Consider the following 23,941-nt stretch of genomic DNA (forward strand, 5'->3'; position numbering starts at 1 on the left):
TGCAATCGCTTTTTATGCACGTACAAACGTGTGATATATACATATATGTATATACACTTTCCCCTTATATTCTTTGTTGCTCCTCAAATGAAATTATACTTTACCTACTATTTTAGAAGTTTCTTTTTATCCACATACCTGTGTTTCCTGTATAAATATATCTCAGGGAAAATTCCCAGAAATGGAACAAAACAAAAGGTTTTACATTTCAATAGATAATATTAAACTGGTGTCTTACTTTTTTTTTAAAGATTTTATTTATTTATTTGAGAGAAAGAATGAGAGCGAGAGAGAGAGAGAGAGAGCATGAGAGGGGGTTGGGTCAGAGGGAGAAGCAGACTCCCTGCCCAGAAGGGAGCCTGATGCGGGACTCGATCCCGGGACTCCAGGATCATGACCCGAGCCGAAGGCAGCCGCTCAACCAACTGAGCCACCCCGGCACCCTGGTGTCTTACTTTTTAAAATTAAAAAAAAATTTTTTTAAACTGGTGTCTTAATGGAATGAATACTTTATACTCCCAATAACAGAGTATGAAAAATTTTTTTTCCTACACAGTCATCAACACTGGATATTATCAAACAAATTTATTTACAGTCAAATCTAGATTAAAAAATAATTGATTCATGGGGCACCTAGGTGGCTCAGTCGTTAAGCATCTGCCTTCGGCTCAGGTCATGATCCCAGGGTTCTGGGGTTGAGCCCCGCATCGGGCTCCCTGCTCAGCGGGAAGCCTGCTTCTCCCTCTCCCACTCCCCCTGCTTGTGTTCCCTCTCTAGCTGTGTCTCTCTCTGTCAAATAAATAAATAAAATCTTTTAAAAAAATGGTTGATTCCATTTACATTAAAAATTATTAATAAAGTTTTATTATAAAAATTTTTTAAAGATTTTATTTATTTATCTGAGAGAGAGAGGCAGAGTGAGCACAAGAGAGAGGGAGAGCATGTGAGAGAGAGAGAGAGAGAGAACGCGCGCACCAGAAGGGGGAGAGGCAGAGGGAGAAGGAGAAGCAGATTCCCAGCTGAGCAGGGAGACCCATATGGGGCTTCTCCCTCTCCCTCTGTTCCTCCCTGCCCTGCTCTTTTTCTCTCTCAAATAAATAAATAAAATGATAGCGAGAGAGAGCATGAGCAGGGGAGAGAGAGAAGCAGGGACCCCACTGAGCAGGGAACCAAATGCTTTTGTCGGGCTTGATCTCAGGACTCTGAGATCATGGCCTGAGCCAAAGGCAGACACTTAACCTACTGAGCCACCCAGGTGCCACAATAAATAAAATCTTAAAACATTTTTTTTGATATAAATTTTTAATTCCATCCTAATTCCTTCCTTTAATTGCAATATTCTTTTTAAGTAATATATATATTTTTAAAGACTTTTATTCATTCATTTGTCAGAGAGAGAGAGAGCACAAGCAGGGGGAGCAGTAGAGGGAGAGGGAGAAGCAGGCTCATCACTGAGCAGGGAGTCCGATGTGGGACTCGATCCCAGGACCCCGGGATCATGACCTGAGCTGAAGGCAGACGCTTAATGACCGAGCCACCCAGGCGTCCCATCTTTTTAAGTAATATTTATGACATGCCAAAAAGAGGAAAACGTTTATAAATTTTCTCTTTTGATTATATTATATCAGTTATGATAAAAGTTAACAGGAATACTTGTGATGAGCACTGATTGTAGTATGTAAGTGATGAATCACAAAATTCTACTACTGAAACTAATATAATACTACATGTTAACTAACTGGAATTTAAATAAAAACTTAAAAAAGAAAAAAGTTCATAGGAATATGTTTTGTTTATATTCAGTTTTCCAAATCAAGAATTTGGATAAAAAATAATTATTTAAATCTGAAATTCATTCCAGGATGACTGGCAACTCTTCTGATTTGAAGAAATGAGAGAAGGTAAAATTTTAAAGAATGCATTTTTTCAGAAATGATTTTTTTTTTTTTTTAAGTGGGCTCCATGTGGAGCCCAACGTGTGCTTGAACTCACAACCCTGAAATCAGGACCTGGGCTGAGATCAAGAGTCGCACACTTAACCAACTGAGCCACCCAGATGTCCCCAGCAATGACTTTTTTAAAAAAAATTATTTTTATTTTTAAAAAATATTTTATTTATTTATTTGTCAGAGAGAGAGAAAGCACAAGCAGGGGGAGCGACAGGCAGAGAGGGAAGCAGGCTTCCGCCTGAGCAAGAAGCCCAACGCACGCACGGGACTCAACCCCAGGACTCTGGGATCATGACCTGAGCCAAAGGCAGACGCTTAACCGACTGAGCCACCCAGGCGCCCCAATGGCTTTAAAGATCTTGGCATTCTCTATTCTCTTCCACAAAATCTTACTTTGTAAATTATTAGTTTAAGTGTAAATTATATTATTAGCATTACATTAGCAATTTAGTTGTCGACAAACTGAGTACCAATACCTTCCCCTATTTTCAATACATCCGAGGATGTTTCCTAATTCTATTCCTGTAAAGAAATTTAAATTATGTTCATATACTAAATTTTGCCTGCTAAGAAGATAGTATGCAGTATGTTTTACTCTCTGATAGTTCCATCTTCTCTAATCACTGCCATGAGTGCAGTATGGTACATTAATTACCTCTGTCTCATCTGCTTTGTATTTCCATTTCTGGAACACTACAGCACTGCTAAATTAACAATATATCTAGATAAACTATTTTTTTAAGTTTATTTATTTTTTTTAGTAATCTCTATGCCCAACATGGGGCTCAAATTCACTGAGATCAGGAATCATATGCTCTCCCCACTGAGGCAGCCAGGAGCCTTCAGATAAACTATTAATGTTTGTGTCATCTAAGCTACGAGATTGCATTCTATTTTTTAAAAATTAATGAATAAGAATTTAAACTTAAAAATATATATTAAAAAGTTTTAAAAAATAACTATAAGAAAATATTAAATTCTAGATTCCTGAATATTTTATTCCCAAAGCTCGTAGAAATGGCATGTTTCTTTGACTTTCTGCATCATGTGTCTGCTTGTTCACTAGTTTATCTGTTGATGATGTCGCATGCTTACCTTCAGGAATGATTTGAATAATTAGAACAGGGATTCTTCCAGGAAGTGGATTCTATGGAGGGGGGATCAATTTCTTATTGACATTTAGAAAAATAAATTTTCATAGAAGAAAAATATATTGATTAAACCAATTGTAATCCAATCATATAGGGTTTGATTCTGGAATACTTTTGGCATTTAACTACTTCTGACTCAATGTAGGTACTTCCAAATGCGTAGGGCTTAAATCCTGATTTCTCTTGGTCTCCAACACCTGACACTTACTTTTCCCTGAAACAGGATTCATGTATGACTTTTATTCAATCAAAGACATGAGTCTTCTCCTGGTCATGTCTTTCCCACCACCCCAAGTACCATGGCTAAGAACTTGTTCCTGATGTTGCCACTTCAGATTCTCCATCTTAATCCTGCTCTAATAGTTCAACTTTACTTCCTCAAAGATGATTTTTCTCACTTCCAGTTTAGATCAGATTCCCCTTTCATACATGATTAGGCTCATAGTACTTTTTTTCCCCTTTTATTTCTCACAGTTCATAATTATATTTGCGTGGTTATTTGGAATGCCTGTGTCCCAGATTCCGTGAGGGACTGTTTCTGGATTTCATATCATTTTATTGTCAGAGACGCAATTAGTAGAAACTCAATAAGTATTTGTTGAATGAACGAATGAATGAATGAACTTCAAGCTCAAATCCCATCCTCTCTAAAGACATTCCTAACCTCTTTAGCCACAGTGATAAATCCCTCTCTTGAGAGGTGTCTGGATGGCTCAGTCGTTAAGTGTCTGCCTTCCACTCGGGTCATGATCCCAGGGTGTTGGGATCGAGCCCCGCATTGGGCTCCCTGGGCTCCCTGCTCGGCAGGAAGCCAGCTTTTCCCTCTCCCACTCCCCTTGCTTGTGTTCCCTCTCTCACTGTGTCTCTCTGTCAAATAAATAAGTAAAATCTTTAAAAAAAAAATCCCTCTTTTGAACTTGAGGCACTTATTGATGGTACCACTCATTTATTCCATGGAATCATAGATCCACAGAATTCTATAGGAGTTCAGAGGTAGCAAGCTTTATATTGTAAATAACGTCTGTAATTCACTGAAATAAAATTTTTGCTTTTATTTTTGTGAATACCATCATTAGTGATGGGGAGTTAATCTATGAAGTATTTTGAACAATCTTTGGACTTACTCGTATGTGTCGAGATTTTTCTGATGTTTAGCAGAAATTTACATTCTTGTGATTTTCAAAACAAATTTGGTTCCTAGGCATAAAAGAACAAGCAACAAGCCCATTCTTTTTACTAATGCTGGTCCCTCAGATTGTCGAAGACTGCTCTCTTATACAATCAAAACACAGCCCCTCCTTCAATTACTGTTTTTATGCTGTGGTTTTTAGCTCCTTCATCATCCTGATTTACTCTCCTGTCAACTGACTCTAGTTTGTCAATGTCCTTTTTTTAAATTTTATTTTAATTTATTTATTTGACAGAGAGAGAGAGAGCACAGCAAGGGGAGCGGGAGAGGGAGAAGCAGGCTCCCCAATGATCAGGGAGCCCGATGGGGGGCTTGATCCTAGTACCCTGGGATCATGACCTGAGCCAAAGGCAGACGCTTAACCGACTGAGCCACCAAGGCGCCCCAGTCAATGTCCTTCTTAAAATAAAATTACTTTTGTTACCAGTAATTTTATTTTTTTAAGTACACTATTCAAATGTCATAAGATGGTAGTATAAGACTTAAAATTTCTATAAATTTAGAGGTTCCTCTAAGAATAAATTTGTGATGATTCTTTAAATCTTTAAGTTCAAAAATTTGAAAAGCTAACTTTAATTAAGTAATAGATATATTTTTCTGGCAGCTGTCAAACGGTTGTTGGAGGATTGCTTAGATCACATAACCAAATCTATTCCTTATAGCTTAAGATTATCTGGCTTGCTCTGACCACTTGCTAGTTGAACTTCAAAAGAATTTAAACAAATAAATAACAAAATACCACGCTTGTTTTGGTGTGAGGAAAAAGTTTAGTCCTATGGCTATTACCTGCTAGGAACTAAACCCAATGTTTAATAATAATAATCAGCTCTTTCCTGGGCTCAACAAAATGTTTGATGTGGTTGGTACAAGCCTCTGATGAGGGTATTAGCCTTCATTTAAAAACGATCATTAGTTTGAGTTGGCATTACAAACATTACTAAATTGCTGATAATATCCTTCATTACCAGGCAAGAATTGTCCTTTTCAGTCCTGTACATATAATTTATCATCCATGCCAAGAATATTATAAGAAATTGTAAAGTAGCTTAATCGTTCAGTCTCAAAAGAAGGCAATGAATCCTACAGAAGAAAAAGTAGCAAATAAAATAGAATTATATAGAAATAAGTTAGAAAACGTAAGGAGGGCTTGAGCTCCTCTACTTCTGAAATGGTTTTACTATCTGGCACATAGTTATGATCATTAAATGTTTGCTAGATGAATAAAAATGTTCAAGCGCTAGGAATAATTCTACAGTGGGGACAACAAATTATAAGGAAGGTAGTTGGCTTAACCAGAATATCTTGTAATTTATTTTCAATTTCAATTTCAATTTTTACTATTTATTTTTATTTATTTTTAAAGATTTTATTTATTCATTTGAGACACAGATACAGAGGGAGAGCATGAGCAGGGGGGGAGGCAGAGGGAGAGGGAGAAGCAGGCTCCTCGCTGAGCCAGGAGCCCGACGTGGGGCTCGATCCCAGGACCTTGGAATCATGACCTGAGCTGAAGGCAGGTGCATAACCATCTGAGCCACCCAGGTGCCCCTACTATATTTTTAATTTCAACATTTTTGAGAACTCAATATGAGTTCAACATAGCACTATAGTCATTAAAAATACTCAAATATTTTAACATTGTGTAATTTAATCTCTTATTATCCAAATTTATATATTATAAATTACTTCTTTTTTCTCCTTCCTTCTTTCTTTCTTTCTTTCTTTCTTTCTTTCTTTCTTTCTTTCTTTCTTTCTTTCTTTCTTTCTTTCTTTCTTTCTTTCTTTCTTTCTTTCTTCCTTCCTTCCTTCCTTCCTTCCTTCCTTCCTTCCTTCCTTCCATCCTTCCTTCCTTTCTTTCTTTTTTCTTTCTTTCTTCCTCCCTTTCTCCCTTTTTCTCTTTCTTTCTATGAAAAATTCACTTGGGATATTTAGGTAATAGTATTTTAAAGTAGCCCATAAATGAGCTATTGGACCTGGATAGAGACGGCCATAACAACATGTTCAAGCAACAAAATGAACAAAAGAACCTTTGGAATGTATCTGGTTGTTCAAAAATAGGAGGTTCTTTCTTTCCTTTTTTTTTTTTTTAAGGCTCTAAGAAACTAAAATTCCTCTTTAAGGATTTTGTTGCTACCTTTCCTACAAAAAATTACCCAGATTACTTCTTGACCTCTACTTTGAGAGCACAGGAAGTCTTGCTGTACAATATTAAGTAACTTAGCTCTGAAGCTTACAGGTAGCTTTTTTTAAAATTTTTAATTTCTTTTAAAGATTTTATTTATTTATCTGACACAGAGAGAGAGAGAGAGAGAGAGCACAATAGGCAGAGAGGCAGGCAGAGGGAGAGGGAGAAGCAGGCTATCCACTGAGCAGGGAGCCGACCCCAGGACTCTGGTATCATGATCTCAGCTGAAGGTGGCCGCTTAATGGACTGAGCCACCCAGGCACCCCTAGGTAGTTTTTTATCTGAATAGTATATCCTAAATACTGTATGTAATTCCTGAATTGCTTGTACATTTGAACCTATTCCATCCCTGGATTATAGTATATATTCCTTACATAAACTTTTAAGAGAAAAGGCATTCAAGGTACATTTTTATATTTTATATACATATATAATATATATATAGATATATCCTGTAAGCAATAATTGAAGTTTGAAAAATATTATCACACTTGCAACTTTCATACTTGGAAAAGCATATACTAATTTGAAATTATTTTTGAAAGATCTGTCATAAACCAAATAAGAATGTGAGAATCCAGGACAACTTATAAAAATTTTCTTCAAAAAGAAGTTAAGTGTTTATGCTAAGGTCCAGTTTGTTACCAAAGAAAGCCCAGAAACAGCTAGGAAGCCTACTCCACTTTATTTATTATGATAAGAACCATTTGAGCATCATAGGCATCATATTAATCGAGGTGATCACTATAACTTCCAAACTCATTTTAGAGTAAATACAAAAATTCTACACTAAAGTAAAGCTGTTTTGACTTGAGATAAGTCTGATAAATAACTTTGAAAATGTCCATCAATTTATTATTTTACAAGCAGTTTTTCAATTTTTCTGCTATGCACTGTTTTAGGCACTGAAGTACAAAAATGAACACAATATAAAATTCTTGCCCTAAGGGAGTTCACATTTTAGTGAGGGGTATCTTTTCTTTCTCTTTTTCACAGGTATTTAATATGTAGTTTTCATATACAGTTAGGGAAACAGTATGTTACAGGACCCAAAGAAAAAAAAGCAGCATTAGTTGAAAGACGTTGGAAGTGGGTTTGTCTTGACTGTACTGTGAATTGGTTGTTGAATTAAATTAGCGTTTCAGAAGTATCTATTTAAATCCATATTGTTGACATTACAGTGAAAGCAGTGAAACTTGTCAGCAGATGATTAAGTTTTATGGTTGATGTCCACACTTTTGTAGCTTGGGAACAATATCAAGTTTCTGGGAAAAACATCCTTCCTCTCTCCCCACCCTCCCTCTATCATTTCATCAGGGGCTCAGTCTGTTGGTGTTAGGTGTGTTCTCCAAATAAAGGTGTATCACAAGTATTCTTTTTTCATTTTTCACTTAAAATGAGAAGAGTGACTTCAATTTCTCAGTTTTTTTTTTCTTTCCTCCCGGGACAGGAAGCTTTTAAATTGTTGGCTTATTATATATTTCATTAGGCAAAGTCTGCACTTGACTGGCTACTTTTGCCATTCCCAAGACCACCAGTTAGTGGTATTAGTTCTGGGTGAGTGGAACACCTTTAACAAGCAGCTGGAGAAGGTATGCATGTTCCTAGATTACTGACTTTCCACCGACTAGTCTTTTAGGAAAGCTACACTGTTCCCACGGAAATTAACAACCATTCCACTCGGACAGGCTTGAAATCTTAAGGCCAAAGTGGGGAAAAATTGGATCGTTATGGGTTGGGTTACTGCTTGAGGAGGGCAGGCGGGAGTTAATGAATGCAGAGTGTCAAAATGGGACTTTATTAAACGTCTCATTAAAACTGTAGGAAAAACGAACCTCTCCTGGTCCCAGAGGACTAAAAAAAAAAAAAGCTTCAAAAACCCAACCAAACAAAATTTAGGAAATACAGGAGGCATAAATTCATTCTGGTTGCTTGGAAGACCACCTCCCCTGTCGCCTCCAGCCTGAAAGTGGGCACAAGTGTGACAATTTTGCAAAAACAGCTTCCAAAACTATTTTTCAACGAGAAACGGTGCGCCCCAAGAACTTCAGGGTGGAAAGCACGTCACTCAGCCAAACGTTCTCCCTCCGCCGCTAACCTTTCCGCCTTTCCCACCCCGCCACTCCCCCTCCGCCGCAGCCTCCAGCCAGGGGGCGTTTGTTTACGTGACGTCAGCCGTAGTAAGCAGTCCCCGCCCCCGTTTCCCTCTGGCCGCCTCGTTTCCCGCGCCGCGGCGCTTCTCCCCTTAAAAGGACAATAGAGGCCCCGGGAGCGCGCGCGGCCGCCGGGCCTTCTCCCCTCCCAGCCCTCGACGCGCGCGCGCCCGTATGCAAATAAGTTCGATTCAGGAGAATTTTGTACCGGGAGACGCGCGTGCGCAGAGGGAAAGCGGAATCTACACCTTCTCGGCCAGCGGTAGCAACTGCAGAACTGCAGGAGACAATCTTTCTAGACAAGGCAGTTGAGGAGGAGGGAGCGATTGGAGGGGGGGTTGGCTTGGCGTGCACTCCGCACCTCGGGAACGTTATTGCGTGTGGAACGGCTGCCTTTGGAAGGTGAGTGACTCTAACCATTACTCTGGTGCAAAACTGTCTCATGAGGCTTTAATTTCAGAGTGTTTTTTTTTTTTTCTCTTTTCACCTCCCCCACCTCCCCCAGTCCTTCCACACACATACGCACACACACACGCACGCACAGGAAGTTTTGTCTTGGAGATGGCATTGCTGGGAGCAATGTTCTCGTGATCTTCAAACCCCGGGTTCTTTTGTATACACGTTAATGTGTCTTTTTAATTGGGGAGGATAGTGGAGGCAAACCGAAAGTGTTGGGGTGGGGGAAGTGAGTGGAGGCTGCTAACGAGTGAGGAGTCGCCGGAGTTGAGGGATCCACGTTGAAGGTGACAATGACTTTTCTCAGCCCTAGTGTTCTCTGGCGGAAAGGAGCTGGGTGGCTGGAAGGCCCGAGAGAAAAACGACTTGCTGGCAATTGCGGAGGGGCCCGGGGCTGGTGCATCCGCGTGGGCGCGCGCCCCGGGAGTGGTCGGGCGCCGTGGTTGAACCTCGTGGTTTAGTTTCATTGCAGCCCCCCGCGCGTTTGAGAAGGGTGGACAATAAACGCCATTCGCTCGGAAACTTAAGTTGCCGTCTACTTGCGAGCTGGCGGGCGTGAGGGGGTTTTAAATCGGCCATTTGGGTCAGCGCCGGGGTGGCCGGGGTGCACGCGGCGTGGCGTTGTTTGCCGAACTCCGGAGGGATGCGGATGCGACAATGAGAGCAACACGCGGCCGCTCCGAAGCAGCCCGGCTCCCCAACGCCTCTTCCCCCGGGACCGCGCCCAGGCAGCGCGGGGGGCCGATGTGTCTGTGGAGCCTCAAGTTTTGTTCGCAATTTATTCACCTGTAGCGTAGATGTGGGCGCCACGGCGGGGGCTTTCTGGGGTAACCGTGTGCGGCTTAAGATGGCCAGTCAGAGCCAAGTTGACTTGGGGATGGAGGCAGCGGCGTTGTCTGCGCCGAAGGAGTGAGAGAACTCTTGAGGGCACTGCTTTTTGTGCTGAACATGACAGACCACGTGCTTGGGGCTGCGACCCTGGTTTTCGCCGGAGGTCTGTGTTGAGTGTCCGGCTCCGGGCCGGCAGTGAGATGCGGGTGTTGTTGGGGCCGGCCGGCTGGCAGGACAATGTGATTTGCTGATGATGGCGTCTTGCCAGTTTAAAAAGCAGAGTGAAAGTCGCCAACTCTCCGCTGGTGCGGGGCGGGTAATCGGGCGTTTCTCATCAAGGACACTGAAAAACTTTGATTAAATGGGCTTGCTGCTGAGGGGAGGAAGGGGGGACAGGCTCCGGGCTCTCAGGGCGCGGGGCCCGGACCCTTCGCCAGGGTGATCGTCAAGTGTCTCGCCTCTGAGAAACAATCCGACATCCCTGATGCTGCACGTAGGCAGCGCCCGGCTGGACAGAAAACAAAGAGCTGCATGTGCCCGTGCGGGCCCCGCCGGCGCTCGGGGCGGAGGGCCGTGCGGGCCCGGCCCCCCGAACTTCGGGCGAGTTTCGAGAGGGGCTTTTGTTCCTCAGCCCCTCGCGGGGAAACTTTGGCGGCGCTGCTGGTGTGAGGTGCCATGCTGGTGCGCGGGGAGGCGGCGTGCTCCGCGCTCCGGGCGGGCAGGGAGGCGGCGGTCTCGGGGCCCCGGCGCTTCAGGACGGGCGCCGAGTGCCGCGACGGCCGAGGGGCCGGGAGAGCGTGGCCCCGAGTTCTTGGCCCGTTACCCGTGGCCCGGAGCCTGTGTCTGGGAGGTCTGTGGATTCGCCTTTGAAGTCGAACTGTTGCCATGTTTGAATTACGTCAGGGCAAAGCCATGAGGAGGAACAAGCCCCGGCAGCGCGGCGTGCGGGAGGCGCGGCCTGCGGGAGGCGCCGGGCGGGCGGGCGGGCGTGCGCGGGGGCCCGTTGTTCCGGCGCAGGTGAGGGAGGAAGCGGCGAGGGACTCGGGTCACCTCCTGCCGCCTTCGCCCGGGCGAACAGCTTTCCGCAGGAACTTTCTTCCCGACCCAAGTTGTTCTATTTACCAACAAACCCACCGGGGAGCGTTTCTATTTGCTGCCGTGGTGCCTCTCTCTCGGCCGTCACCGCGTGCCGAGGTCGGGGGGGCGCGTTTGGGGGGGCCCGAGGGCCGCGGGAGGACTTGGGGAGGCATCTTGCTGCTTTCTGGGAAGCCGGTGCGTGCGGCGGGCACCCCCAACCCCCCGCAGCCGAGCCGTGGCCCGCACGTTAAGGGGACCCAGCCCCGACGACGCCCGAAAAAACCACCGTGAGGAAGTTTCGGGGCTCCCCGTTGTCCTACAAGGGGAAGTGAGGACTGTAGCTGAATTGTGCGTGCCGCTGTTTTCTTTGTGTGTTTACGTGTGGGAGGGGGATCCCGGAGGGGCGAGGTTTGTTTTGGTTGCGGGTGGGGTTGGTTTCTTGGGGTGGCAGGGCGGTGCAGTTTGTTCTGGTAACTAGACCTAGTAGGTTTCTTTGTTTTTATTTTCTCCGTCTAACCTGGGGTAACTCACTACAGGCACTGGGAAGGCTAGGAATTACTGATTAGACCAATACGGACCCTGTGTGAGGCAGTTTTACCTCAGCAATACTCCCCCAGTCCCCACGCCTCACGTTGTCCTAAGGAAGGCTGAAAAAACTTTTTTTTTCTTTTTCTTTTAATAATTAAAAATAAGAATTTGACCTTGTCATTAAAAGTACACTGAAAGCACCTGTTTTTGAACAGGAGTTTGCCGGACTTGAAAAGCCTTTTAATGATGTGGGTCGCAAAACCGAACACGTTTATTTAGTTGCTCAATCTAAAGTCTGGGAGTTTGTTTCTGGTGGAGTTGGAGAAAAGCCTGATGGCATTTAAAGTATTTATATAACCATTTGGGGAAGGGGGAAAATCTCTCTTAGGCCTAAAGGTATGCCTGGCTCAATGTTTGGTGATTGTTCACTGCGTTATCTAGGATGACCTTGAAGAAGCTAGCTCGTAGGGAGTTGGGCCTGCCTTGGAGATATTATACGGGGGTTGGGGAGGAAGCTAATCAGGGGGATGACAGGGTAAAAGGCTACAGCTATCCCTGCTAGCTGCTTCCTAGTTCCTGTGAACTGGGGTTGACCTTCTGGTTACCCCTCTTAGATTTTCTTTTCAAGCCAACTTTTTTCTTTTTTTTTTTTTTTAATGTGGCCCCAGGCATAGCTCAAAAATTATGCTGGTTTGACACATGGATGCTTCTTTGGTATTTGGGGTTTGCTTGCAGTCTAGACAGCCGATAAGCAGCACCGTATCTGCTGCTTCTTTCCTGATTTCTCCTGCGCTTGGATCATGTTTAAGGGTTAGAATCTAAAAGTGGTCTTACCAAAAAAATAGTATCCTTAGATGCCACGCCCAACAACAACAACAAAAACCCTCTACAAATTGTGCTTTTCATTGTTCTGTTATTAAATAGACATGTTTCTCCCAAGTTTTGGTTGACCAAAGTACAAATACTTAAAGGCAGCCAATACTAGTAACAGTACATTTCTCAAGTGGGTAGAAGGAACATGTCAAGAAAATGAAAAAGTTTGTATTCAATAACTTTATGAATTTCTTTTGTGCAGTTATTTCTCTGGGTTATTTAAGAAGCATAAGAGATGCTTTGTAAGTACACTAAGATTCTTTGATTTGTTTTTCTTAATTAGTATTTTATATCTGGGATACAGCTAGAATTTCAGTGTTCTGGGAGATTTCAAATACAAAAGAGCTTAACAATTTTTATTTCAAGATTTTATTTATTTGACAGAGAGAGCACAAGCAGAGGGAGAGAGAGGGAGAAGCAGGCTCCCTGCTGAGCAAGGAGCCTGTTGTGGGACTCGATCCCAGGACCCTGGGATCATGACCCGGGCCGAAGGCAGTCGCTTAACCGACTGAGCCACCCAGGCATCCCAACAGTTTTTATTTTAAATATCACATGATATGTGCAAGGGAGATTTGATTTATCAAGGTGAATGAATGGAGAGTGGGAAAGACTGACAGACAAGGTCTACCGCCTTTCTTTTTGCATTACTTTTTGAGGGAGTTTGGAGATGAAATAGGTAGTGCATTCTGGAACTTTGGTGGGCAGCAGGCCTCAAGACTGCTGTTGCGTTGTATTCTTAACTCTACAGGTCTGGAAGCTGGATGGTCAATTTATTTTCCCAGTTGTAATCAGGCCCTGGAAAAACCTGGCTCGTGGGGCTCAGACTCCAGCAGATTTATGTCAGAAAAGCAATTTGAGAATGATTTTCCATGTAAAATAAGTTTTTCACTGGTGAAAGCTTAAGCTTATTTGAGATCTAAACCAACTGCATCAGCTGTTAGGAGGACAAATTAATTTACCATGCTAACACATAGTAGGTTGTTTTTAAAATATGACCATTTATTTACTTATACTTAAAGGGAATATAATTGGCTGAGAAAGAAGGGAACCCATTTGTTGAGGCACTAGGTTGGTTGGTCGGAAGTTGGGTTAAAATGCCTAGGTTTCAAAGCTGTGATCATGTTAAATAAGTCACTTTGTGGTCCAATTTTCTCCTCTGCAAAATAGTAATAATAATACTTAACAAAGCTATAAATAGTTAAGTAATGTACTTGGTAAATATTGGCTGTTCTCACAACTTTGGGAAGTAGACATTTTACAGGAGGCAAAACTGAGGCCCGGGGCCAGTAACATTGCTGCAGGAAATATTCAGTAAATGTTGAGTGGAAGGAATGAGTGTCTTTGGCCCTCTCCCCCCACCTTCAGAAACTGGTTCTGGGAAGACATTGTCTTCTACACCAGGTTGCCTGTCCAGTTCTGATTGAACCATTTTATATCAAAAACTTGTGGAAATCAAGAAAATGCCATTTTCTTTCTTCCTGATTTCTCTTGTCCACAGGAGTCCTGGATTTCCCACACTTAGTTTTGACTCTGGAAGATAATGAAAACATTTCATTGTCTTTTGGCTCTTCGGTTTCTTTTTTATTTATTTATTTAATTTTTAAAAGATTTTATTTATTTGAGAGAGAGGTAGAGAGCACAAGTAGGTAGGGAGAGGGAGAAGCAGACTCCCCGCTGAGCAGGGACCCTGACGTGGGGCTCGATCCCAGGACCCTGGGATCATGATCTGAGCCACCCAGGTGCCCCCAGTTTCTCTTTTTTTTTTTTTTTTAAAGATTTTATTTATTTATTTGAGAGAGAGAGAGAATGAGAGATAGAGAGCATGAGAGGGAAGAGGGTCAGAGGGAGAAGCAGACTCCCTGCCGAGCAGGGAGCCCGATGTGGGACTCGATCCCGGGACTCCAGGATCATGACCTGAGCCGAAGGCAGTTGCTTAACCAACTGAGCCACCGAGGCGCCCCCCAGTTTCTCTCTTAATTGAGTCTATAACTAAGGTTTTCTGTATTATGGAAATAATCTGGAAATGCATCTAGTCCAAGAGAAGGCAGTTTGTTTTCAAGGAAGGTTTTCTTTTTGCACCAGAAATATGAGAGTTGCAATTGAACTAAAGTAATTCATTGCTAGCTTTTTATTGAGTTGTTTCCACCTATTATAAGTTTGATCTGTCTTAATGTAATTTTAATTTGGTTCATGTTAATGTATGCTGAGTTTAAATAGCTCTCATTTTGAGATTTCATTTTGTTCCACACTATTCTCTTAATCTTTCCTTCCTCCCCACATACCTGCTTCAAATAAGAAATATTTTTCTGCTGATTGTTATGAAAGCATTGAATTATTATTAATCTTCTCTAATTAGAGTAATTCACTTGGTTTACATTCCCTGGAAATCTTTGAACCTCACAATTTTTTTTTTCTGCAAAAGTCTATAGACAGTGTTAAAAATGAATCCATTCAAAATACCAGTTTTTTAATACACCTTTTTATTGTGGATGCCATTTCCCATCTGTGCCCTCAAGTATACCGTTCAGATCTGTTTTGCCTATCCCACTCTTCAGGTGTTAGCAAATTCTTTGTTTATCTGTGTACCCTGTACAGGCAGCACCTGGTTGTAATGTAAGACAGTTCCTGCCCTGCAACAGTTTACCATTGAGAGGAGGAGATAATATAGCAAACAAGTATGTAAAAATCCTATGTTAGGTATTATAATACAGGTATAGACAGCTTTTGTTAAAAATATATATATATAATTTCCTGAGTTGAGGCGATGGAGGTGAAACCATCCCAGACAGAGATAACAACCTGAGTAGAGATGTGGCTAGTTATTAAAGTTGGTTTTTGACACTCCTGGAATATCAGGATTCCAAGTTGGGAGCAGCTGGTAGGCAGGACCAGATCCTGAAAAGCTTTGCATTTCGTGCCAGGGAGCTTAGATATTATTCTAAAGCCCGTATTGATAACTTGGAAGAGATGATTAATGTTTGAGCTTTAGGAAGACCACCTGTTTGAAGGAACAAATAGGCAGTGAGCACAGAAGGGACATGAACCAGAGAAGTGAAGGAAGAAGTAAGGACTTCATAGTAGAAACATGTTGGGAGCCAGGCAGAGGATAAGGGAGAGCCCAGTTGACTTCCAGATTTTTTGTGTGACTGTATAGGTCATAACTAAGGTGAACACCAGAAGAGCATGTCTGGAAGAGAAGATTATGGAATTAATTTAGAGTATTTAAAGGTTAGGACTTGCCAGTCCTTGTGTTGATGCTTTGTAGGTACTATTGAGAAATGGAAGGGTCAGAGAGCTTAAGAAAATTTTCTGAGGTTTGGGTCAGACCAGGTGTACGCTACCATATCCCGTTTCTTACCGTTTTTCATAAGTTTGGAAATACGACAGCTTCACAGAAAAGAATATGGTCCAATTTCATGACCTTAAAATCTCCCTGAAAAGACCAAGTTCCTCTTTTCCCACAAACCTGGGCTTAAAAGAAAACCTTCAGAAATCAGGATTCTATCCTCAGTTTAATTTGTTGGACATGTCCTGGGATAGATTGAGCTTATATTTCTATAGTGTGCAACTTTTTTTTTTTTAAAGATTTTATTTATTTATTTGACAGAGAGAGACACAGTGAGAGAGGGAACACAAGCAGGTGGAGTGGGAGAGGGAGAAGCAGACTTCCCGCCAAGCAACGAGCCCGATGTGGGGCTCGATCCCAGGACCCTGGGATCATGACCCAAGCCGAAGGCAGACGCTTAAGGACTGAGCCACCCAGGGACCCCTATAATGTGCAAGTCTTATAAATTCAAGGAAATAGATGGTATACAGACACTGGTATTTTCATACTCTTGCTTCACAGCATCCCTGGAAAGTAGAAGTGAGATTTCACCCTAATATTGCAGAGGGGCAAATAAAATTAGAAGTGACTTCCTATTCAGTTGTAAAGACAAAAGCAGAAATAGACTCCAACTTGACTCATTACAGTGCCTTTTTTCACCAGACTCAACAGTAGTTACATTTCTTAAATGATGATAATCATCCCTTAGAAGCAGTCCCCAACCTTTACAATTTTCTCATCCATTGGAATCACTCCTAATCTAGAATTGGGATACCCAGTGTTTTTTCACACTATTAAAAATGGGAGGACCTAGTATTTTTTTTTTTTTACACTATCTAAAACTCAGAGACCTGGATTTTTTTATTTTTATTTTTAGCTTATGCTATTTCAGTTGAAGACTTTATTTTTGAGTTTGACCTCTTTCCTGTAGGATGAGTTCTAGGTTCTTCTGCTAAGTGTGGATTCCATAGGCAGCCATAATAAATACTTAACCATATAATTTCTCAGAGACTGGGTGCATGTGTAAAGAAGCCAATGGCAAACAAGTGGGGTCCACAACCCTTTCTCAGTTTTCCTCCAGGCAAGTTAAAATTTGTCCTCTAAAAGTGGATAAGTAAATTCAGAACTTTTGATGTTGGGATATGGATTGGTATCAAGGAGGTAAGAGGGAGTAATCATGTTCAGTTGCTCCATGGCTTTCGCTTTCCTTAATTGCTGATGAAACAGGTCTCATTGTGGGGGAACATTGCAGCCAAGTGGCCTAGCAGCATGAGAACACAAAACACACTTAGTCGTATTTGACTCCGTGAAGTGTTGCTCCAGTTACACTGTTAGTGTTTACTGGATCCTGTACTTACAGGTGATTGAAGATAGCATACCACTGACTAAAAATGGTGTCAAGGGTGACATTAACAGTTACAGCAACTAAAGGTTGCTCATAACTTTTGATCACGGGTGTTTTTCAGTGTTTATCTCTCTTCCTTTCCCATCATCCTGTCATTTAAGAAATGCCATCTCCTTCACTTCAAAGTTGTCTTTGGTTGCTTGGTTCCTTTTGTCTTTGTTCACCGCTGCTTCCTTCCCACTTTACAAATCTTTTGCTTGTCTCTTCTCTGCAGCTTCCTTCCCATTCTGCTCCATGTCTGTTCTGTACTCTCTCTGCTTTAGAGCATATTTCCTAATGGGTATCTCTCCATCTTGTGTCTTTGAGGAAGTTTGTTTAAGCTGCCTCGGTTCTTTCAGATCCCTCTTTAGTTAAGTCAAGGTGTGCAATGATAACTAAGGTTTTGGGGCGTGGTGCTAGAAAGAGGAAAGTGAAAGTAAGTTTCTTTCATTCTTGCTCCCCTCAGAGGCAACCACTAGTTATTGTTTTTAAAAACCTTTTTTTTTTTTTAAAGATTTTATTTATTTGACAGAGAGAGACAGCGAGAGAGGGAACACAAGCAGGGGGAGTGGGAGAGGGAGAAGCAGGCTTTCCTCTGAGCAGGGAGCCCGATGCGGGGCTTGATCCCAGGACCCTGGGACCATAACCTGAGCCGAAGGCAGACGCTTAACAACTGGGCCACCCAGGTGCCCCTAAAAACCTATTTTAAAAAGCCAGTTTATTTAAGGTCCCATTTTAAAAACACTCTATGGGATTGTACTGTGTAACTGTTACTCGCTTATTTTACAGAACAAGGTATCTTGGGATAGTTCTCACGCTGTACATGTCACAGATCTCTGCATTCTTTTTAGGGGCTGAAACTGTGTTCTGTAGTATGAAGACATCATTTTTTTTATTTAAGATTTTATTTATTTATTTGACAGGGAGCACAGGCAGGGGGAGTGGGAGAGGGAGAAGCAGGCTTCCCGCAGAGCAGGGAGCCCGATGTGGGGCTCGATCCCAGGACACTGAGATCAGGACCTGAGCCAAAGGCAGATATTTAGCGACTGAGCCACGCAGGCGCCTTGAAGACATTATAATTTAACCAGTCTAAGAATCCATGGACATTTAGGATGCTTCCAGTATCTTGTGTATTTTTTTTTTCCTTAAGGTCTGTGTCAGTTTTTAAGAAAAAGTGATGATTAGAAGCTGTAGGATTTTGGTCTATTGAAAATGAAAAACACTTTAGGAATACTTTTTTGGGAGGTTGCACCGTAAATGTGTTAATCAGAATTTCATTTCCCTAAGTGGCATGGACAAATTGTGACATTAACTATAAAGTTGATTTCTCACCCTTGGCATACATAACTTCTCTTTTCAGTTTTCTTCTATCCAGTCCATTCAGTGGCATTTTGAGTTTTGAAAGGTATTTTTGAAAATAAAAAAACCCTGGAGTGCCTGGGTGGCTCAGTCCTTAAGCGTCTGCCTTCAGCTCAGGTCATGATCCCAGGGTCCTGGGATTGAGCCCCACATCGGGCTCTCTGCTCAACGGGAAGCCTTCTTCTTCCTCTCCCACTCCCCCTGCTTGTGTTCCCTCTCTCACTGTTTCTGTCAAAATAAATAAATAAATAAATAAAATCTAAAAAAAAATTAAAAAACCCTTTACTTCCTGAAAGGAATCTAGAAAGTGGAATTGGGGAAGTTATATTTAGGAGGAACTGTTGGTGTCCTTCAAAGTGTACCAAAAAAGGTGAGCCAATTAGATGTTGCATTTATCATAAGAAGATAAATCTCTATTTTTCTAAATGTTAAATTAATACCCTTGTAAGATATAAAAGACAAGAATACTCTGTAGAATTAAGTTTTTCACCTCACTATCTCCAATTCCATATTAAAAAGGGTACTAAAAGCTTTAAAATTTGCATTTCACTATTCTTCATACTGTTTCCTGATCAAAGTCAAGTTTAAAATTAGTATTGTTAAAAGAGCCTCTTTAAGGCTAGAATTATTTATCAGAAAACTTTTCTGAAAGAGCATCCCTTCAGTATTAGCTGTTGCTGTGAAGGTTCCTTTTCTTTCCCATTTATATTATGTTGCACTCAGTCTGCATGTTGAATTAAGTGTAAAATAGATACCATCCCTGCTCTTCGGCTTCGTAATCTCATTAGGTTAGATTAGAATTGGTCCTTTTGATGGGGCTCCTGGCTGGCTCAGTCAGTCAGTTGAGCATTGGACTCTTGCTCTCAGGGTTGAGTTTGAGCCCCACATAGGGCATAGAGATTACTTGATAAAGAATAGAATACCTTTTGTATCTTTGATACACAGTTGACCCCACTCTTTCCTTGTGTTAACACTAAGGTTGCATTCCCCATCCTTTAATTAATTTGATCATTAGATTTTATATGAAGTGTGCAGATTTAAAGTGGGGAAAAAAACCCCGGGAAATTAATCAGATGTTTAGAATTAATTGTTGCATTTTTTAAAATTCACTTTTTGTTGTCTATATGATATTTTGCCCATATAATTACAGTTACTTCTCTTATGGTTTTTGCTGACTTAACTATTAACTTTAATCTTTTTTTTTTTAAGATTTATTTATTTATTAGAGAGTGAGAGAGAGCATGAGAGGGGAGAGGGTCAGAGGGAGAAGCAGACTCCCCACTGAGCAGGGAGCCCGATGTGGGACTTGATCCCGGGACTCCAGGATCATGACCTGAGCTGAAGGAAGTCGCTTAACCAACTGAGCCACCCAGGCACCCTTTGGGAGATTGGATTAAGTTGGACAGAACAGTAAAAATTTGTGGCTATTTGGCTGACAGCAGCCGAAGAAATAATGTTAATGAAAGTGCCTTATAAAACATGAAATGCTGTATAAACAGCAACTTTTTAAAAGAAATAACTTGTTAAAAAAGTTTAATCACATTTATTGAGTACTTACTAAGTGACGGGGATTCTAGATGCTGAGGTTACAAAGATATATAAAGACAGGAAAATTCCTAACCCAGTCTGTTTTCATTTTTATTTTTTTATTTTTATTATTTTTTTTAAAGATTTTATTTGAGACAGAGCATGAGCAGGGGAAGAGGCAGAGGGAGAGGGAGAAGCAGGCTCCCCGCTGAGCCAGCCCCCCCCCCCCCCAGGGCGTGGCTCAATCTCAGGACTCTGGGATCATGACCTGAGCCAAAGGCATACACTTAACCATCTGAGCCACCCAGGCGCCCCTGTTTTCATTTTTTAAAAGAAGCTTTTTGAGATATAATTCACACACCATAAAATTCACTTTTAAAGTGTACAATTCAGTGGTTTTTAGTATATTTACAGAGTTTTGCAACCATCACCACTATTCTAATTTTAGAAGACAAATGGCAGTTTTTAATAAGCATTTTGTCTTTCCTGATTTTTGGCTTTATCTCAAAGCTTAATTTTCTTCTGCTTTCCCCACACACTTAAGAGCAAGATTGTATGGTGCCCATTCTCTTCTGTAATTATTCATCAATTAGGAAGCAGATGGTATTAGCTTCCGTCTCTGAAAACAGTGCCGAATGATGTGACTCCTGTGAGAATAGATGCAAAAGTCACAAATAGTTTAATAGCTTACAGTGTCTTTGAACAAATAAAATTGTTCTGGAGGAATCGTTTAATATTGCACAAATGTGGGACTAGGAAAGAAGTATTCCAAGGAACCACCAGGTTTGTTGAAATAACAAATTCCAGGTCTAAAATCTAGTTGTGTCACACCTACCTACCACCTTCTCAAATATAAAAAGTAAGTTGGTTTTAGAGCCATTTTGTGTCCTTTTCCTCCAGACAGTGGGTAGGTTTTTTAGGGTTGTTTTTGTTTTATTTTTTAATTTTTTAAACATTAGCGGGTCTGTAGATTCTGTGAAAATACTTTCCTTAATTTCTGGGCTCCCCAAAGCACAAAATGGTTAAAACACCAACCACTGCTTAACTGGGTTGCTGTAAACAAAGCCCAAAATGAAACCCCTGTGTATTTGCTGCAGATTCCCAGGTGCCTCTCAAATGCAGGAATAAGCGCAGAAAAGGTTTAATAGGTTTAAGTGATCCATTGAAAGGTTCATACACTACTTGTGTGTTGCATCAGGTGAATGCCTTGCACCTTACTGCATTTAGCACTGCCTAGAAAAGCATGGACCCTAGCATTTACTTCCTCTCAGACATTGAAGCAGAATTGTATCAGGACGAACGTAAGGTCTCAGAGCTGCGTAAAGGATTGTCAATCAGAAGATATCAGGCGATTTCCCCTGATATCTAAAAAAATATTACTCAATCTGAAGACTGGGATGTCTTGTGGGGACTGTTGGGTAAATTTTGTGGAGATCCCCACCAACAAAAAAATCATATTGAAGATGAACACTTGATTCACAATAGCTGCTTATAAAATGGAAGGCCTCAGTATTTAGCTGTAACCCTAGCATTCCTTAAAAGCTTGCTAGTGTAATAACTAGCACAAACTGTGTTTCTTGGTCAAATCCAGCCTCATTGAAGATAGTTCCTATCTTGGAGATGACCCGAATGCTGTATGGTTTTGATGGTATGTTTATTTGTGGAGAGGGAAGGGGATTGTAAGTGGAGAGAGGAATCTATCTGTTGTAATAGGATTTGGTCTGTGTATTAATGGAATGAACTGGCCTTTCTTGCTGTACTTCCTTTGTCCTTGCTGAGAAGGGAGGCTGAAGTTTCCTAGAGCTATTGATGAAGCTGGCGACTGTAAGAGGAAGTGTGGACTTTTGACCTTGATGGTAATGGAGAATGTTAGGGGAGTTTGGAGAGCCCACAGGTTAGTTGTGAGGACTGGAAAGAGTAACATTTTTGCCTCAAAACAGGAATACACAGTCATTTTCTTCAGGACACTTTTTTCTAAGATTTTATTTATTTGACAGAGCAAGAGAGCACAAGCAGGGAGAACAGGAGAAGGAGAAGCAGGCTCCCCATTGAGCAGGGAGCCCAATACAGGACTCAATCCCAGGACCCTGGGATCATGAACCCCCAGACGCTTAACCAACTGAGCCACCCAGACACCCCAGGACATTTTCTTTTCATTTATCATTTGGGTTTGTTGTTTGGGGAAAAACTATCTCATTTCACAGGCCTTACTTACTATACCTCTTCCTACTATATAGAGTATCTTCCTCATTTTTTCTCTCAAAAAAATCAAATTCCTAAGTGCTCCATTTAACAAAAATAATCAACTAGGAATATTTTGTTTTCTTGTTTGAACAATTCTTGAAATAACTGTTTAGGCTTAATTATTGAAATGCATCAGTGGCCTTCTGCCCCGCCCCATCTCCCTTCTTTGCCTGCCTCCCTCACCAACAAAAACATTAAAGAACACTTGATAAACAATAGCCCGTTTAAAAGGAAAGCTTCAGTGTTTAGCTAATTGTTTGCTCATAAAACATTTTCTTAAACATAAATCATAAATCCTCTGTCCATATTTCAGAATCCCTCAATCTCAGACACACACACACAGCCTGGATATTAGATTATTTCTGTGAATTGCTTTTATAAATACTTGCTCTGGTATACTAACCAGACTTGAGATGGAATGGGATCAGATAGATCATCCAAAGACATACCAAAGTTTTTGTTTTACTCTTATATTTCATTGTGTTTCTAAAAGACCTTTAAAAGAGGGTGTTCTATGGTTATGACTCCTAAAACTATGGGCACCAATCTGATTGGTATTAATAATTTTCTCTTACTGATGCTGTATGTGATGCTTTTGTGATGATTTGTATTTGGACTCTTAACACCCACTGGGGTTTAGTTTCTATATTCATTGCCTTTTTAGTCCCTCTCTTAGGGGATACCATAAAAGAACACCAGATGTTCTGGTGAAACTGGCCCTTGGTTTGGATATTCTTTTTTTTTAAGATTTTTTATTTATTTTTGACAGAGAGAGTGTACAAGCAGGGGAAGCAGCAGCAGAGGGAGAGGGAGAAGCAGGCTCCCTGCTCAGCAGGGAGCCCGATGCGGGGCTGGATCCCAGGACCCTGGGATCATGACCTGAGCCGAAGGCAGGTGCTTAACCGTCTGAGCCACCCAGGCTCCACTGGTTTGGATATTCTAAATTTCTTCTAAGATGGTTATTTACTGCCAGCTACATTTTTGTTTGCTACATGTAGCTCTAGAGTTGTGTCTTCCTTGCTTGATGTTGAGATTTTTTTTTTATCATGAGAATCATAATTTATCTCACCCTACATTTCTTGGACATCTGCCTCTCACTATTTATTACTGCTCTCAGGCACAGGGCTTCATAGAAGAGCTCCAGAAACTTCTGTAACAGCTGAACTAGACCAATGGTCAAGAAATATGAGCTTGTTTTTAATTCATTTTAATGATTTACAAAATTATTATTCTTAAATCCTGACCCTGGATTTTTGTGAATTTTACATCCTGCTTTCAGTAGTTTTAATTCAGAGTCAACTTGCTGGCTTAGAACTTCCCATTTATCACGGAAGAAATCCCCTCTAACTTCCCATAGGGCAAAGTATTGTGGATTGATGCATATTGAGCTACTTGTGTTCTTAGTATCAAATAGTGGTCATGGTAAATGCTCAGAACTTCCCCAGCGGGGAATCATATCCATGCAAAGGTGCAAAATAGAAGGGGGGGTGCCTTATCTTAAATTTTAGGATGTGTCCTTCATTGTGTATGATTCCATCATTTTATAGTGGGGAGAGTTTGTTATAATTTCTACTTAAAAAGTTGATTTCTAAAAAATGCCTCCCTCCCCTCATTTTTGGAATGAGTGTTGCCAGTGGGGTAGAAGGAGGTGTGGTAGAGGCCTTTAAATAACTGAGCTATTCCGTGTGTTTTTATGCACTTGCCATGCTA

At 41.4% G+C, this 23,941-nt stretch overlaps 1 protein-coding gene across 5 annotated transcripts in view; it reads left to right on the forward strand.

Moving 5' to 3' along the window:
- The first annotated feature begins 8,633 nt into the window (after positions 1–8,633).
- Positions 8,634–23,941, forward strand: part of SINHCAF (SIN3-HDAC complex associated factor) — a 33,097-nt gene continuing 17,789 nt past the window's right edge. The window contains exon 1 of one of the 5 annotated variants that reach the window (XM_027595341.1): positions 8,634–9,029. Coding sequence is in view for 1 of the 5 variants with exons in the window: in XM_027595337.2 (XP_027451138.1) it covers positions 10,032–10,077 (46 nt within the window). In the remaining 4 variants the exon portion in view is untranslated. Of the gene's footprint in view, positions 9,030–9,229; positions 9,371–9,910; positions 10,078–10,950; positions 11,109–11,138; positions 11,340–23,941 lie in introns of those variants that run through there. The other 4 variants (XM_027595338.1, XM_027595337.2, XM_027595342.2 and 1 more) reach the window with 4 other exon arrangements.

This window comes from Zalophus californianus, chromosome 9, assembly GCF_009762305.2.
Source record: "Zalophus californianus isolate mZalCal1 chromosome 9, mZalCal1.pri.v2, whole genome shotgun sequence".
NCBI lineage: Eukaryota > Metazoa > Chordata > Mammalia > Carnivora > Otariidae > Zalophus > Zalophus californianus.